General features: G+C 52.4%; 2 protein-coding genes and 1 pseudogene across 11 annotated transcripts in view; 1 reads left to right on the plus strand and 2 right to left on the minus strand.

The window, feature by feature from the left end:
- Positions 1-6,081, minus strand: ZNF213 (zinc finger protein 213). 2 transcript variants are annotated; one of them, XM_074322797.2, is made up of 5 exons: positions 5,683-6,081; positions 4,824-4,947; positions 4,556-4,629; positions 4,218-4,341; positions 1-1,594 (listed from the first exon to the last, which is right to left on the minus strand). In XM_074322797.2, the coding sequence occupies exons 1-5, from the start codon at positions 6,079-6,081 to the stop codon at positions 948-950; spliced, it is 1,368 nt and encodes a 455-aa protein (XP_074178898.1). In that variant the 3' UTR covers positions 1-947. The 2 variants fall into 2 exon arrangements, with proteins under 2 accessions (XP_074178898.1, XP_088657433.1); XM_088801307.1 differs by lacking the exons at positions 4,218-4,341; positions 4,556-4,629.
- ZNF205 (zinc finger protein 205) overlaps positions 6,058-16,950 on the minus strand; it is a 26,302-nt gene continuing 15,409 nt past the window's right edge. For all 9 annotated transcript variants that reach the window (XM_074322796.2, XM_019714846.3, XM_019714844.3 and 6 more), the window contains 2 exons: positions 12,761-16,778; positions 6,058-6,194 (listed from right to left, as the gene is read on the minus strand). In XM_074322796.2, coding sequence (XP_074178897.2) covers positions 15,730-16,778 — 1,049 coding nt within the window. In that variant the 3' untranslated portion in view covers positions 6,058-6,194; positions 12,761-15,729. The remainder of the gene's footprint in view (positions 6,195-12,760; positions 16,779-16,950) is intronic.
- On the plus strand, positions 10,218-10,498 carry LOC141569469 (small ubiquitin-related modifier 2 pseudogene; annotated as a pseudogene).

Below are 16,950 nucleotides of genomic sequence, written 5' to 3' on the forward strand. Positions count from 1 at the left end.
GGACGTTTCCACGTTTATTCAAAGCCTTCTGCTGCCCTTGTGAGGCAGGCTGGGCGAGCTCCTTTGGAGAGCCTGTGGTGTGTCCCTGTGAACGCCCATCTGCAGACGATGCACACAACCCCATGGAATGCAGCGCCTAAGGAGTCAGCGACAAAGTGCTGATGGAGTGCTAGTGTTAAGTACCATAAAGCCCCTGCCTCTGGAGGAGGGAAATGTGGGAGCAGCGGGCTTCCGCCAGCCCCGTTCTTGGTTTGCACAGTCAGCCTCCTGTCCCTGGAGCCACCACTCCCCTCAGCAGAGGGTGGCTCTCAAGGACTCACTCAGGGGCAAGTCAGTGGAGTGGTGGCAGGCAACTTCTGTGTTGCCAGAACAGGGCAGAGTGGTCATGGCCTGGAAATGGGAGGGGTGGAGACCAGAAAGCCCATTTGGCTGCACGCAGGACCCACATCCTCACAGATGTGGGCTGTCCACCGCAGAGCCTGGCAGCCCTTGGTGGTCAAGGCCTGTCCTCCACCCCTGCAGGAAGGCACAGGTTGGCAGGGCAGAGGGCCTGGCCCATGAACCCAGCCAAGAAGGTGGGGAACAAAGACCCAGGGGGCAAGCAAGGCTGAGGGTGGGAGTTCTTGGATGGGGGACCCCAGGCGCTGCCTGAGTCCTCACACTTCCTTGCTGCCCCAGCCTCTCCCCATGCCAGGGCCACTGGCCAGGAATGTACTGGGGCTCCAGGAAGTCAGAGGGCAAGAGGAACCCCCAGAGCAGGAAGGCGAATGGCAATGAGATCACCAGGGACTTCCATTCCTTGGGAGTGTTGGCCAGGTCGTGGCGCAGGCCAGGGTAGGGCAGGCAGCGGGCTGGTGGCTGCAGATGGTGGCCGCGGAGACAGGTGGCCATGCTGCTTCGCCCCAGGGGAGATCCCTCCAGCCCTCACGCCACCCTCACCCCATGGGCTATGCCATCTTGGCGTGCAGGCTCTGGTGGGCGATGAGGTGGGCACGCTGCTTGAAGCTCTTGTCGCACTCGCCGCAGCCGAAGGGCCGCTCGCCCGTGTGCACACGCCGGTGGTCCAGCAGGTAGGAACGCAGTGAGAAGCTCTTGCCGCAGTCGCTGCAGCCGAAGGGCTTCTCGCCCGTGTGGATGCGCTGGTGGTCAGCCAGGTAGGCGCTGCGGCTGAAGCTCTTGCCGCACTCGGAGCAGGAGAAGGGCTTCTGGCCCGTGTGCACGCCCTGGTGACGCACCAGGTCCGAGGAGCTGCGGAAGCTCTTCTCGCACTCCTGACACTTGTGTGGCTTTTCACCAGTGTGCGTGCGCTGGTGGCGTGCCAGGTCGGAACCCCAGCGGAAGCGCTTGCCGCACTGGCCGCAGCTATGCGGCTTCTCAGCTGCCAGGTCCCGGAACTGCCGCCGGCGCGTGGGCGGCCGTCCCCGCCGTGCCCCCGCTGCCCGCCCCACGGTCGCCCCCAGCCGGTCCTCGCTCTCCCAGGTCTCGGCCTCCTCAGGACTCCAGGCCACAGTCACGTCGCCGCCCACCTGGCCTGGGAGCGCCATCACTGCCTCCTCCAGCTGGGAACCCTCACTTTGGCTCTTCATCCCCAAACCTGCAAGTAGAGAGGAGGTGGCTCTTCAGTTCCACTTGGTTCTGGGGCCAGAGCTGAGGCGAGGCAGAAACTGGGCTCAAGGGCAAGCGCTTGGCTGTCAGGTTCAGAAAGTCCTGGGCTGGACAGACCCCAGCCTCAGTTTCCTCATCCATAAAATGGGGACAGGATTAAAGGTAGGCAGAGAAATAGGTCAGAGGCAGAGACAAGGAGTCGGGCTAATCCAGCCTGCAGAGGCACTTACTAATCATACACCTCAGCAATCTATGCCTCGCTTCCACACTGGGATCCAACATCCCACTCGCTGAACCCTGGCTAGTCAAACTCCAAAACTGAATAGGTTTAGCTCAAGTTCACAAATGATCCAAACCCTCACTATTATCAGAAATTGAGGAACCATATGGGTTCAGCTACCGTGGTTCCTCTCACTACACAAGCTCTGCTCTTCTAACCTCAAGAACAGATTTGGATCCAGAGGGATCCTAGCCCACCCAATCGGGTCATGTGAATTAAATAAAATGATCCCCAAAGTGTGCTCAGGAAGGCCCTGGCTTGGAGAAGACCCTGGGAGTGTGGCCTTTTAATGTGCAGGGCCCCCACCTTGGCGCACAGGAAGTGTTTGCACGTCAGCACTTCTTCACAGGGCAGGCTGGGGGTGCCTCACGACCACCGTTTGGAACGAGTCCCAGCTCTATCCTTTTGGTGTCCACTGACCTGAGACTCAGGTCCCTCCTCTATAAAACGGGGGCAACACTTTTTTTTTTTTTAACAGGACTTTATATTGGGGAACAGTGTGTACTTCCAGGACTTTTTTCCAAATCAAGTTGTTATCCTTTTTCAATCTTAGTTGTGGAGGGTGCCATTCAGCTTTAAGTTACTGTCTTTTCAGTCTTAGTTGTGGAGGGCACAGCTCAGCTCCAGGTCCAGTTGCCATTGCTAGTTGCAGGGGGCACAGCCCACCATCCCTTGCGGGAGTCAAACCGGCAACCTTGTGGTTGACAGGACGCACTCCAACCAACTGAGCCATCCGGGAGCTCAGCAGCAGCTCAGCAGCAGCTCAGCGGCAGCTCAGCGGCAGCTCAGCGGCAGCTCAGCTCAAGGTGCTGTGTTCAATTTTAGTTGCAGGGGGCACTGCCCACCATCCCTTGTGGGACTCGAGGAATTGAACTGGCAACCTTGTGGTTGAGAGCCCACTGGCCCATGTGGGAATCGACCCGGCAGCCTTCGGAGTTAGGAGCACAGAGCTCCAACCACCTGAGCCACCGGGCCGGCCCGGGGGCAACACTTTTATGCACCGTGTTGTAAGAACCACATGGAAAATGCCTACACGAATGCTCAGTAGAGCTGGTAGGTCGTAAGCACCCATCATACATGAAGACAAGGTGTGATCCAACAATACAGTGAATGTCTCAATTAAAAAAAATTATTAGAGTAAAAGACACATTGCCATTAATCCCCCTCAAAATACTTCCCCTCACTTCGAACACACTTATCCTATCATTCTTGCTACTTTCTGAAGCCGTTCTGGAAGTCCTCTTTCGTGAGTATCTTTAGTTGCGCTGTCGTGGCTGCCTTGAGGTCTTAATCGATTCAAAACGTTTACCTTTCATGGTCATTATGACTTTGGGGAAGAGCCAGAAGTCACACCATGCCAGATTCAGTGAATAAGGTGGCTGAGGACACATGGTAATGTTTTTATTTGACAGAAATTGCCATACCAGAAGCATTGTGTGACATGGAGTGTTATCACGGTGGAGGATGAAACTGTTTGCCCATTTCATGTTGATTCATTGTTCATGATGCATGATTTAGGGCACATTTTAAAACATACCTTCTCTCAACTGTAGCTCACACCCCACTAACTGGACCGAACAAGTTGAAACTTGTTACGCATTGTTACTAAGGTTCAACGTGTCGCTTCCTGTATTAAAGATTGCTGCCTTTCCGTTGGATGGTACTCGGCAGCAGCAGTCACTGTATTTTGTGGTCAAAACGGAAAGGCTCCCTGTCCCACACCGCTTCTGGTACAGCAATTTCTGTGAAATAAAAATATTACAGTGTGTCTTCACCCACCTTGTTCACCGGATCTGGCACCGTGCGACTTCTGGCTCTTCCCCAAAGTCAAAACAACCATGAAAGGTAAATGTTTTGAATTGATTCAGGACATCAAGGCAGCCACGACAGAGCAACTAAAGACACTCATGAAAGAGGACTTCGAGAACTGCTTCAGAAAGTGGCAAGAATGATTGAATAAGTGTGTTTGAAGCGAGGGGAAGTATTTTGAGGGGGATTAATGGCAATGTGTCTTTTACTGTAATAATTTTTTTTAAATTTAAACATTCATTGTATTGTTTGATCACACCTCGTAAATGCTCACAGGCAGAGAAAAATGAACATTAACGCAAAAAAAGAAATCAGCCAGAGCTCTTGGAAGGGAGCTGGGGAAAGCCCACTTTGGAGCCAGCTAAGGAGTGGATGGGAAGAAAGACTGAGATTCCAGCAGGATGTGCAGGGGAGTGTGGCCTACATGGGCCCACTCTCTGCTGCTTGGACCCCCAAGGAGGCTGCTGCCTCCAGCTCAGAGGAACCAAGGACCCCAAGGGTCTTGGCTGCACCCACTGCTTACCCAGGGCAACGTTCCGGGAGTTCTCCCGCTTTATGTCCCAGAAGAGATCCCGCTGAGCAGGGTCCAGGGACCCCCATTCTTCCCGGGAAAAATAGAAGGGAATGTCACCAAATGTCACAGGTCCCTGGAATGAGGTGAGAAACCCTGCTCAGGGCTGCCTTGCTCAGGATTCCCTAGGCAGCAGTGGGCGGGGACAGGAAGTGGATTGGGATGGGGAACAGGATGGGCCCAGGCAGGTCCAAGATGGATGGAAGGGGCCTTGAGGAGAAGGCAAGGCCCATTTTAGGAATCATCAGTGCTGAGGACCTCAGAAGGGGACAAAGGGACTGGTCACTCACATGGACCCCAAACGCAAAGCAGGCATTCGTCATCTGTTTGGTATTCCCTTCTTTAAGAAGAGCAGACAGTTGGGCTGAAAGAAAAGAAAGGAGCCTCAGAGAGGCCAACCCAGGCCAGGAGTGGGACCTATGCACTCTCCTGTGCATGTGCACGTACACACACGCCTAACCTTCACAGAGGAGATACCTTTCCTGCTACCCTTAGGGCAATGCCCGGGAAGGAGCCAGGCCTCTGCCCAGCCACTCCTCACCCTGTAAGCTTACTCACCACCATGGCTGTGCTGCTCCCTGAATACAGGTGGCCGGCTTCGTGCCCCCGCCTTCGGGGGAGGCCCCTTGGCCTGGCATCCCTGGACTGCAGCCTCAGGTTCCACCTCCTCTGAGGGCACATCCTGTGCAGGAACCACAACATGCTCATCAGCACCGAGACCAGATGGGGGAGACAGAGTTTAGTCCCTGGGAAGGAGACACAGGACATGTCCCTCAGGAGGCTGGGGTTTGGGGAAGGAGCTCAACATGGGACCCCAGGAAAACCCAGAGGAGAATGTGACACCAGCCAGTGCTGTGTGCCCAGGGACACTCCCAGATCAGGCACAAGGCAAGAGCCAGCCCCCAAAGGATAGAATCACAGAGCCACTTAGCAAGCGGTAGGGGAGACCTTCCTGTGAATGGCAGCCATTCACTAGCACCTCCTCAGCTGCTGTCAGTGTCAAGGACCCAACACCGCACAAGACAGCAGGGTTCACATGGACAGCTCTACCTTCTCATGCCCCCTCTAGTGCTCTCACTACGCACATCACTGTATCCCCAGGGCCTGGCCAAGAGCAGAACATGAATAAACGTTTATAGAACCTGTGTGGAGCTAAAACCTGTCTTCCTGGAACATGCCCGCTTTGGTCCTACTGCTGCCCTCCACAGCCACACACACACACAACACACACACACAAACCCAGATTCATCTGGACAGTGTCTTTCAGAAAGGCAACACCGGTTGTGACATGCTCTGGTGGATGCTCCCTCTGGCTCTGCATCCCCACCACCCCTGCAAGACTCATCTCTGGAGATAGCCACCTCTCTTCAGCCCAGGTGCCAAACAGGAGCCCTTGCATGTGGGAGGGGCCCCTCACCTGTGGCCATGTTTTCACCGGCTGCTTCTGCACGTCCTCCACCAAGGCAACGGCTTCCTCGCCACTCCCCGGGCACCGTTCTCGCACCCAGTCCTGGACACCCCCGGGCAGCACGCTCAGGAACTGCTCCAGCACCAGCAGCTCCAGGATCTGCTCCTTGGTGCGCAGCTCAGGCCGCAGCCAGCGGCAGCAGAGCTCCCAGAGCTGACTGAAGGCCTCATGGGGTCCACCTGCATCCCTGTAGCAAAACTGCCGGAAGCGCTGGCGGCAGGCCTCAGAATCCTTGTTATCCTCTTGCTGGGCAGAGTCCTGATCCCAGGAGGAATCTTCCACCTTTACAATCAGAAGCCCTTCTCCCTCCCCAGAGGCCTGGTCCTGAGGCTCCGGAGGAGCTGCCATTCCCCTGGCCTAAGGCTCAGGGCTGGTCGGCCTCAACCTGGGCCCAGGAACCTGCCTTCAGTCTCCCAGAGGGATTCCCTGTGGCAGCCAGGCCAGCATCTGGACATACACTCCTGGGGAAAGAGTAAAATAGCAGGAGGGGGCGGTACATGAACAAAGACCAGCCTGGAGGGGGACTTCAGTTCCCATCCTTCCCTGGTTCTGAAGTCTTTTTTAGGCTCCCCTGTAATGCCTTGCTCATGTGACACTCTCTCCTACTAATACAGGTCTAAGCCCCTAATCCTCAGCTCTGAAATTCCAAATTCACCACCTGGCCTACTGAGATGAGCATATCTGTAATCTCCATTTATCCCACTTAATGTAAATGTTCATGTTTTACAGAAGAAATATTAATATATTCGTTCAGTTGGTAAAAATTCATCAAGCTGTTCTTACCACGCGTACACGTCAGTAAAAAACTAACATGTTTGATTACTGAGTGTTGGCCCAGATTCTGCTGGCAGGGTTACTTGATATACCATGTGTACTGCATTATCTTTTTCAAATTTGAAAACTCGGGAATTCCAAAACATGTGGCCCTGGGGTGTCAGCAAAGGGCTCACAGATATCATCCTAAGCCATTTATGCACAGGTATATATGAATGTATGACACATATTTTATACCTTACATTGTTACTCTTCACAAAAGTCCTGAAAAGTGTATTTTGGAATGTTCTTTAATTGTTTTCGTTTCAATAAAAAAGTGACACAAACCATTGCAATAAAAAGAGGGACTTACACAATATGGGTAATCATAAAAGAGAAACTCTCCCTTCCACAGTGTAGCGCACCCTTCCCTTAAGTTTGACATATGACCTTCCAGACCTTTTTCTGTGCATTTACTAAAAACGTACCTATAAAAACGAAAGAAAACGTGTTTTGTGTGTGTTTTCACATAAATGAGTTCTTACCGCACAAACTATTTTGTAATTTGCTTTTCCACCTAACAATGCTTCTTCATTGGCCGCTCTGGGAGATTTCGCGGTATGGATGTGCTCCAGTGTCTGAACCAACACCCGAGTGAGGTACTCAGGTTGGTTCCAGTCCTTCTCTACTACACACTAAGCACTTTATTCTTGTACTGCTCACAGCACCCATCCAGTCTCATCCTCTAGAGACCGAGGAGGCTCGCTCGCAGGGCCAGGGACTCACCAGGGTCGCTCGGCTGGATGCGGCAGGCGGGAACGCAGACCCGGCCGGAGCCCCGAGCTCCGTCCCCAGCAGCCTCGCCCGCGCAGAGCTGAGAGGCGAGGGAGCGGGGAGCGGGTGCAGGCGCCCGGGATACCCGCAGCACTTCCCAGCAGTGCGCGCCCCTTCGGCCTCTGCCACTGGGCCCGGGCCCCGCCCGCCTAGAGCCCCGCGCTAGACGTGGGAGCGCAGCGGCTCGCGTAACCAGTCCCGCCCCTGGGCCACACACCTCCCACTGGAGCCCAGGCGTTCCCAGTTCCGCCGCCAGGTCCAGGCGCCGGAAGTTCGCGCGGGGCTCGCCGGGAAACGGCACAGCGCATGCGCTGCGGCAAGCACTCGGAACTACACCTGCAAAAAGCTGTCGCCCATTAAGCCCATGAACGGGGAGAATTCTCAGGGCTGGCCAATCAGATCGCAGTGATGCCATGCCCGCGGATTGGGGTGTGCTTCTAGATTCCTGCTGTCTTCCTTCTAGGTTTTTCTTTTAGATTTCTCTGCTCCTCTGGCTCCGGAGGGGCGAAAAGGGGAAGCGAGACTGGCTTAGTGGACAGAGACGGCTCCTGGCCCAGCCACGAGCGGAACGTCCGCTCCGCCGGAAGGAATGCGCTGGGGCGGACTCTTTCTTCCGCCTCCGGCTCTTTGCGCTCCTGAGTGGGTCGAGGACCGAGGGGTCACGGCCCCGGAGCCGGAGCTCGGCCTCAAGAGACTAGTTTCCAGCCTCTTGGATCCCACCCTTGCCCGTCCTTAGTCGCGTCTAGCGGGGCGTAGAGACTCTTGGGAAATGCCGGCCGGTAAAGGACGCTGAGCCTCCTTCGGGATTCTCTGTCCTAGAGCGCCGGTTGGGGTAGTTCATCTGGACGCGGCAGGCGGGGACGTTAACTCCAAGGAGCCCCGCGCTCTCCCACCAGCAACTTCGTCTCAGGAGCGGCGGGGGTCCCGGGCCCGGGGAGAATCTAGAGCAAACGGGCCGTGTTTGGGAGGCTCGGGGGTCTGCTTTCCACATGTTTGGACCTGCTCACACCCTCTATTTATTCGTCGACCTGGAGATCTGGGGCTCCAGATCTTTTTCTGAAATAGTTTCATTTATGCAAGTCTTGCACGTTTAGTGTAGAAAAGAAAATTAAGAAAATGTGGAAAATTATAAAGGTACCGATATCCACAACTAGCTCCCTCTCTGCTTAAATGTTATTACCTCAAAGTTGCTTTCCCTAACTCTGTAAACAGCTCTCGCGACCCATGTCTCTGCCCTGTTTTGTTTTTCTTCCTTTTATTAGTATCTGACACGTGCAATAATTCGTCCCTTACTACTCGACTATAAGCACCATGAGGTCAGACTGTTTCCACTGCCCGACTTCCCAGCACCTGGAATGGTTTCTGGCACAGTATTTGTTGAAAAACTAAAGGTTAAAAATATTCCTAGTAAGGCCATTCAGAAACAAGCACTATTAATATTTTAGCCTGTTCTTACATTCAACATCTATGAATATTTGTAATATAAATCTGGAATCATTCTATGTAAGTAATGTTTTGTTGACTCAGTCTAACGGATATTTTTCCGTATCAGAATTTATAAATAAAATACATCTGTTTTGAGAGCTGCATAATATTCCATAGCATGGAAGTTCCATATTTTAAAGCCTCTTACTCTTGGACATTTAGATTGTTTCCATTTGTCTGTTTTTCTACATACACCTTCCTGCTTTTGCTTGAGCAACTTTTTGGAGGGCATGACCCAAGACTGTTCCATGAAGACTACTAAAGTGGATGCTACTGGGCTCCCTCCACTCCCTCTACTGGTCCTAGTGGAAAACCACACCGGGAAGAAGGAACTTGAAAGCCCCTTTTTTCCAGGTGTGGCCTTATAATGTTCTTCCATCGCCCTCTATTGGCAAAGACGAACATCAAATTGGCTAGCGAAAGAGAAATGTCTACAGGGTCTGGCTGCAGTATGACAGCTGGACAGAGAGAGTGTATTGGGGGTTGAGAGACAATAAACTAATAATTGGCACACTTACATATCCTGTTGGGCATTGCTGGTACATGGTATACAATTATATTGAAATTGACTAATTGCATTCTTTTCCTTTTGATAGTTTATTTTTCTAGCTAGAAAATATAATCAATAATTAAAATAAAAATTTTATTTCCAAAAAATTCATCTTCATTTCCAGAATTTATACTCATTATTCTTAGCATTGTCCAGAACTCCCTAAATAACGTTAGGACAGCAGGCGTCATTGTCTTGGTTAATGAAAATACTTTTAATGATTTATGATTGTGTCTATTGTTTGTCTCTGATTATATATATATATATATATATATATATATATATATATATACATGTTCGTATTAAGAAGCATCTATTCTCATTTGCAGCAGAAAGACTACTAGTTCTTCCCCAATATCAGTTTTCCCCTTCTATAGTAAGAATTTTTCAGTGGGCATATGGCCATTGAGAATAAAGAGTATATTTTCCCAGCCTCTCCTGCAGTTAAGTATGGCCATGTAATTTAATTGAAGCCAATGAGATGATGTTATGTATGCATTTTACTAGAAAGGGATGGGCATGGCTTCCTATTATCTTTTCCCCCCACTGTTACCAGGAATTTGGACATAGTGGCATGGATCATGCAGATGGAAGTAACACCCAGAAGGGTCAAAGCAATAAGATGGGAGATGACTGGACTCCTGATGACTGGGGAGCCACCAAACTAACCCTGGATTTTTATCCAGGCAGGTGATGTGAGAGATACCAAGTTTAAGCCAGTTACTTTGGATTGCTATTACAACCAGAATGTATACCCTATCTAGCGCTGCTTCCTGCCAAGAGTTCATTCATTAAAAATATAGAGGAGCGGATCTAGTATCTCTTTTGTAAAGCAGCAGCATAGGAAACTCCTGCACTCACCATGGCCAGTGCAAAGCCCAAGGAAGGAGTCAAGACTGAGAACAACGATCATACTAATTTGAAGGTGGTGGGACAGGATGGTTCTGTGGTGCAGTTTAAGAGACATACACCATTAGGAAACTTATGAAAGCCTATTGTGAACGATAGGGTTTGTTAGTGAGGCAGACCAGATTCTGATTTGACAGGCAGCCAATCAATGAAACAGACACACCTGCACAGCTAGAAACGGAGGATGAAGATACAGTTGATGTGTTCCAGGAGCAGACAAGAGGTTTCTACTAAAAAGGGAACTTGCTAGGTACTTTACTCCAGAACTCTGTTCCTCCAGAGCAAGAAGACATTCCCTAGAAAACTGTAATTTGGTTCCACCACATCCTGACTACTAAGCATAGTTTTCTCTATCATTTTCCACTTCCCCATTTCTTTATATAAAGTAACTGATGTATGTGCACAAGCATTTGTTTGTTTGTTTACCTAAATCACCAATCGTATGTTTTAATCAACATCAAATGGAGATGGGATGGGGAAAAATACTGGTTCTGTGACAATACCCCTTCTCCATTAGTGGCATGCTCATGAAGCTCTTATCTTTACATTCCAGTAAGTTATTTTGCTCTCACTATTTAACAACAGCAAAAAGAACAACATAAAAATTCCTGTATACCTTGTTCAATTGGAGAATTTTAATGTTTTTCATTTATCATTTTATAACTTTTTTGTACATAGCTCTTATATGTAGGGCAATTTGTCTTTAAGTAGGGATAAATTACTCTAAAAGAAATTAATCCTAGATAGTTTTCCCTTCAAGTCAAGTGTCTTGTTTAAACAAACTTCTTGTTTAAAAGGAAAAGGAAAAAATATTTTATAATTTCTCCTGTAGGACACTGGGTATTCAGAATTTCTGTCTTCTTGACTAAATGTTGGTAAGTTTTATTTTTCTAGGAAATCATCCCTTTTATCTACAATTTCAAATTTATTAACATAAAAGTTGTACATAATATTCCCATTTGATTAAAAAATTTAAAATCAGCATGTCTGGTTTTTGTCCTACACCTTGTTTTGGGATCCTGAGAATGCACTTTTAATGGTGGCAGAGCAGCAGACTAGAAGTCTGGGTCTCTGTTGACTGGGTGGATTAGGGCTCCCCATACCAGTCCTGCCATAGGGTGCCTACCTCTGGCCCACCTCCAGACATTATCTTGAGAAATACACTTCCACCTTGTTTAAGACCCTATTATTTTGGGTCTCTGTTATTTGGAGTTGTACTGAATCCTGATTCACTACCTCATCGGGTTGTTATAAGGATTAAATAAGAGAATATATGTAGACTACTTAGCCCAGTGTTAACTCTTATCACACAGTAAGCGCTCAATGAACAGTGGCTAGTCCCAGGGAATTATCACATGGACATGCCCACAGGAGCATGAGGTACATGAGAGGCTGCAGGATTATGCCATCCAGGCACCTTTTCCACTTTTCCCTGAAGATTTCAGCCCAACCTGTTCTGGTCAGTGACCTCTGATTGTATTAATGTTAATGGTTGGCCTAGACATTTGTTAGTTGAGAACAAAAACTGGTGTGCTCTAGGCGGTGACTGGGGTGCAGGCCACAGAGTGCTGCATTTGCAACCCAGGCAGGAAGCCTGCCTGACCACATGTCACAGACTGGACCATAAGAAAGGTTGGGCCATTCTCATAACCTCCCATTCTCCACCCTCCATGAGACACCAGGGAGAAACTTCAGGCCACAGCCCCTTTACAAGTCTCACTTCTCTAGCCATCCCTCCTGCCGGCCCCTCCCTCCCACCAGGGCTGTCATTTGAGCTCCTAGAACACCAATTTCTTTCTCATGGCAGGGCCTTTATTAATTTTGTTCTCCTAACTTGGAAGGCTCTGCCCTCAAATCCTTGTGAAACGGTTTCTTGTCATTCTTCACGTCTCAGCTTAAATGTTGCCTCCTTTCAGGAGCCTTCTCTGACAATCAGTTCCCGATATCCTCCACTGCTTCACCCTAGTCCTTTCTCTCTGGTATTTGTCACTATTTGAAATTAATGTATGTGTCATTTATCTGCTTGCCAATCTCTCTCACTAGAGCCAACCCCATGAGGACAAGGGTGTTGTCTGACTTTTTCATGGCTTATTCCTCAACACTTACTAAAGAACCTGGAACGCATTCTTTTCATACTTGAAAAGTGAGTGTGAATGCAGCAAAACCCCTATTTAACGTTTCCCCGCCCTTTACTACCCTCCACGCACCACCCAGAGCCACGCTCCTCCCCCAACCCCAATCCCGCAGTGGCCGCCTCACTTTACCCAGCTCCCTCCACCCCCAAGTGGACCGCGGTCTCCTTCCAAGCCGTTGCTGCACTCGCACCGGGCTCTCGCTGGCAGCAACGTCAGCCTCAGAAGGTGCTAGAGGGCCAGCGGGAGTTGTCCGGGCTGGGTCCGGGACCCCCCAGGTACCGCGTACTGGCCGACCACCGCCAGGGCCGGATGTAACTGCCGGGTTCGGGCACCCCAGGCCTCCCGGACAGCAACGACATACCCGGGCTCGACGCCAGGAGCCGGAAGTGACCCTGGCCCTGGGTCCACATCCTCTCTAGGCCATCAGGAGGCTTGGCGTCTCGGTGTAGGCTCAGGGGCTGGCGACGAAACCAGGAGCCCAGCTCTAGGACGTTGGTTCCAACGCGAATCCAAGGGAAAAAGGAAAGTTTCCACGCCGAAAGCGTCGGAGAGTTGCCCCGGCAACCATGCGGCTTGGGGGCGTGGAGACGGGGGCGGGGGAAAAGACCCGCTCCGAGGACGCCCATGTTTGGTCAGTTTGGCTGGAGCCCGCCCCTCTCCGCCCGGGCACTTGATTGGCTAAGGGCAGAACGGGAGGGGCTGAGCCTTCTGGAACCAGTCTTCTGGGTTGTGAGGCGACCCCATGTGGCTGGCCCCAGACGAGACCCCATCGGGTCTCTAGACCTCAACTCCAGACGCGGTCACGAGAGCTCGGGAGCTGTCCAGGCTGGCGCTGTGCTGAGGCCTACGTCCCCGTACGGGGAGGGCAGCGCGGCCAGCCGGGACCAGAGCGCCCTCAACCAGGACCAGGGCCGAGCCTTCCGCCAAACAGGAAGCGGGTGGGAAGCCCGTGGGAAGCCCACAGAGACTATTTCCCCCTGTGCCCTCACCCTCTTCCTAACTCGCACGTCGACCGTAAACCAGGTCGGGTTCTCCAGTGCCCCGAAGCTGGGATGTCAGGTGTGAGATGCCAGGAGGATGCAGGCCACACTTGAGCCTCCTCAACCGCTAGCCAGAGACACCAAGAACCTGATGTCTCCCCACTCCCAGCCTGCTACCTCTCAGTGATGCTCCATCACTCACCAAATCATGAACACCCTTTACCCTGACATTCCAGGCCCTTCCACAATGCCCCAGTCTTAGTTGCTCTTGTCAGGTATTTCCCAAACTGCCAAAATGCTCTCACCAGGTCTGTCCCAGAATGGTGGCCTCTGCATAGATACATAGGAAGTGCACCTAGACCTATGGGGTTCTTGGAACCACATCCCTCTGCACTGTGCTATGGAAAGGGGAAAGTTTCTCCTGGATACCATGGTCTCCGAGCTCCTCAGAGGCCAGAGTGAAGTCTTTAAATGACCCCTTGGCTCACTTGACAGACCCCCGAGTGGTTCAAGTCCTGACATGCTGGATATGTAGCCCAAAGAAGCAAATGAATAGCCACTGTGCAAATGAGTACTTTGTGCTAAGCTTGTGCCAAGTGATGACAGCGCCCAGTGTCATTTTAACAAGTCTCTTTCCCATCTGTCTCCTTCATTAGAACACAAGCTCATGGGAGCAGCCAAAGTGTTTTAGGTGCATCAGCCCCCTCTGCCCCTCACCCTGAGCCAAGCAGAGAAATCCCATTTCTGGCTGTGACCGAAGCCATGAAGACAAGCTGAAGGGAGAAAACTGCCTTCTTTCCTCTTCAATTAAGAGCCATCAACCAATCCTGCCAGCAACCTAACCCTAGACTCCACAAGACCTCCCAGATACACACCAAGTCCTGCCTGGGCTCCCACTCGTTAGCAGCTTCCTGGCGTCCCGCTGATGACATGCCCCTTCTCCCCTCCATCTCCAGCTGAGTCCAGAGCCCCAGAAGGTCAAGTCTGTCTGCCTTACTCTTTTTAGACAGCCCTGCCTCATAATATCATGCCCTAATTAGACAGTCACTAGCTGTTGGGGTGCATGGAAATGGGTATTCTTTACATGGTAAAATCCCTGGCCTTAAACTCCAACTTCTAGCTCTCTCGTTGTATGACTGGGCAGGTTATTTGACTTTACCCTCAGCCTCATCTTCCTTATCTATAAAACTGGGATAAAACCCACTGCTTAGCATTGTGGAGAGTAGAGGTGACACATATATGGCTCTTGGACCCATGCCTGGGAGGACAGCTGCTCAACAACTGGCAGCTATTATTACTGTTGTCAGTCCACTATCTTGTTCAAGCCACTTCGTCCCTTAGGAGCTGGGGGGCAACCAGGGCTGCAGCCACCCTGCTGGCCCTGTGATCCACAGAGACAGGTGGGATCTCAAAGGCCTCTCTGATGCAGATGTCCTCGAGGTCAGAACTGCACGTTATCTCAGGAGCTGAGCTGCAAATCTTCTATAATAAGCAGGCTGAGCCCAACCCTCCCAGGAAAAATAGTAGAGAAGGGGAAATAGAAACTATAGAGGTCAAAAACCAGAAGGCCAGGAGTAAAACAGCCAGGCAGGGGTGGGTAGGGCAAATTATAAAGGGCATGTGCAAAGAGACCAGTTAGCAGGAGCTGGCCGCAGCCTCAGAGGGATCAGGAGAGATAGTGGTCCCCTGGTAAGTGAGGAATCCTCATTGCATTACAGCCAGACCCCAGTGGAAGCAGAGGGAAAATGTCCAATCACAAAACTTGGCCCGGTTCCTGAGAAGGAGACAGGGCAGGCAGGAGGCAATGAGCATGAGTTCCCAAGCTGGATCTGTCCCACTCCTGGCTGCTAAAGAGCCGAGCGTCCAGGGCTCAGTGAGCAATGCCCCTGGGACAAGAGTGATGGCAGCAGCAGACCATCTGCCAGGGGGTCCACAATTCCGTTAGTGGCTGGTTAAATTCAGATCCCGAAATCTGTTAAGAAGTCTTTGCCTGGAGATTTATGGTCCCAAACATCTGGATTGGGCCCCAAGCTAGGTCAAGGCTGGGGAAGAGGGGGCCCAAGCCCTGAGAGTAATGACTCAGGGATGCCTGAGGACACACAGTTGACCCAAGAGCCTCCCACAGTCTGGGGTCAGTCACCAAGGCCCCCCAAGACAGAGCAATAGGCCGAGGCTAGATTCCAAGGCCTTTAATTTGCAGCGAGTGTACCTGCCCCTCATCCTAGCTCCTCCCGTTGCCATGCCCCACCCCCATGCCAGCACCTCCCCTACTCCCTTCCCTTGCCCCCCCTTACAGCCGCTGCAACTGCCCTGCTCCTCCCCCGGGGCCTGCCCCCACGCTCACAGCCTCCTAGGTGGGAGCAGGGGGGGGTGACGCCAGAGCCCCCGCTGCCCCCAGCATCAGCATGGCCAAGGCCTTGGGCCCCGTGGTATGGATCTTCTCGTGCCGGTGCAGGTTGGAGCGCCGGCTGAAGCTCTTGCCGCAGAGGGGGCAGGAGTAGGGCCGGACGCCGCGGTGGGTGCGCTGATGGGCTGTGAGGTGCGAGCTGTGGCTGAAGCTCTTGCCGCAGTCAAGGCAGTGGTAAGGCTTCTCGCCGGTGTGAGTGCGGTTGTGCGCAATGAGGTTGGAGCGCTGGCTGAAGCACTTGCCGCACTCGGGGCACGGGTAGGGCTTGACCCCGGTGTGGGTGCGCTGGTGGGTGACCAGGGCCGAGCTCTGAGTGAAGCACTTGCTGCAGATGGGACACTTGTGGGGCTTGGCGCCTGTGTGTGTGCCCTGGTGGGTGACCAGGTCCGAGCGACGGGTGAAGCGCTTGGCACAGCGGTCGCACACATAGGGCTTCTCACCCGTGTGGATGCGCTGGTGCTGGATCAGCGTCGAGTGGTGGCTGAAGCTCTTCCAGCAGGAGGGGCAGGTGTAGGGCTTCTCGCCCGTGTGAATGATCTGGTGCTGGATGAGGTGCGAACTGCGGCCAAAGCGCTTGCCGCAGTCCGTGCAGGCATAGGGCTTCTCCCCCGTGTGCGTGCGCCGGTGCGTCACCAGGTGGGAGTGCCAGCTGAAGCCCTTGCCGCACTGCTCACACTTGTAGGTCTTCTTGCTGGCGTCACCATCGCCATCAGGGGCCAGGCCCTCCTCGCTGCTCTCTGGGACACCCGTCTCCTCCTCGCTGGGTTTCTCTGGGAGGCCGTTGTCAGGAGGGGCTGTTTGCTGCTGTCTCTCCTCCAGGAGACCCGGCTGCCCATCATCATTGGCTGGCCCCGCGCTCTGGCCGCTGGCTGCTTGCCGCCCACACTGCAGTACGTCCCCCTGGGCTCTCCCTGCCCTGGTCCTGAAGGACTTCACATCCCCAAGCGATGCTGGGGATGGCGGCGTCTCCTCCTTCCCCACCTCCAACGCTCCTGGAGAAAGAGTTTTCCAGCCAGAAAGAGGCTTTTATGAGGAACCCAGGGGAATTCCGGAGATAGAGGCAAAGACAAGCACGTGAGGGGAACCCTGGAAGTGAGAACCACCCTCTGCAGGGGCGGGGAGGCTGGTGCCCAGGAAGGGCCATGTGTCTGCACCCCACAGGAA

This window comes from Rhinolophus sinicus, chromosome 10, assembly GCF_057876585.1.
Source record: "Rhinolophus sinicus isolate RSI-liver-muscle chromosome 10, RSI-T2T, whole genome shotgun sequence".
Classification (NCBI taxonomy): domain Eukaryota; kingdom Metazoa; phylum Chordata; class Mammalia; order Chiroptera; family Rhinolophidae; genus Rhinolophus; species Rhinolophus sinicus.

Coding starts and splice junctions, on each gene's coding strand:
- ZNF213 (XM_074322797.2), bottom strand. CDS start 6,081: ATGGCAGCTCCTCCGGAGCCTCAGGACCAGGCCTCTGGGGAGGGAGAA. Junction 4,342..4,555: donor GCTTTGCGTTTGGGGTCCAT/GTGAGTGACCAG, acceptor ACCTCATTCCAG/GGACCTGTGACATTTGGTGA. Junction 1,595..4,217: donor CTCCCGGAACGTTGCCCTGG/GTAAGCAGTGGG, acceptor CTCTACTTGCAG/GTTTGGGGATGAAGAGCCAA.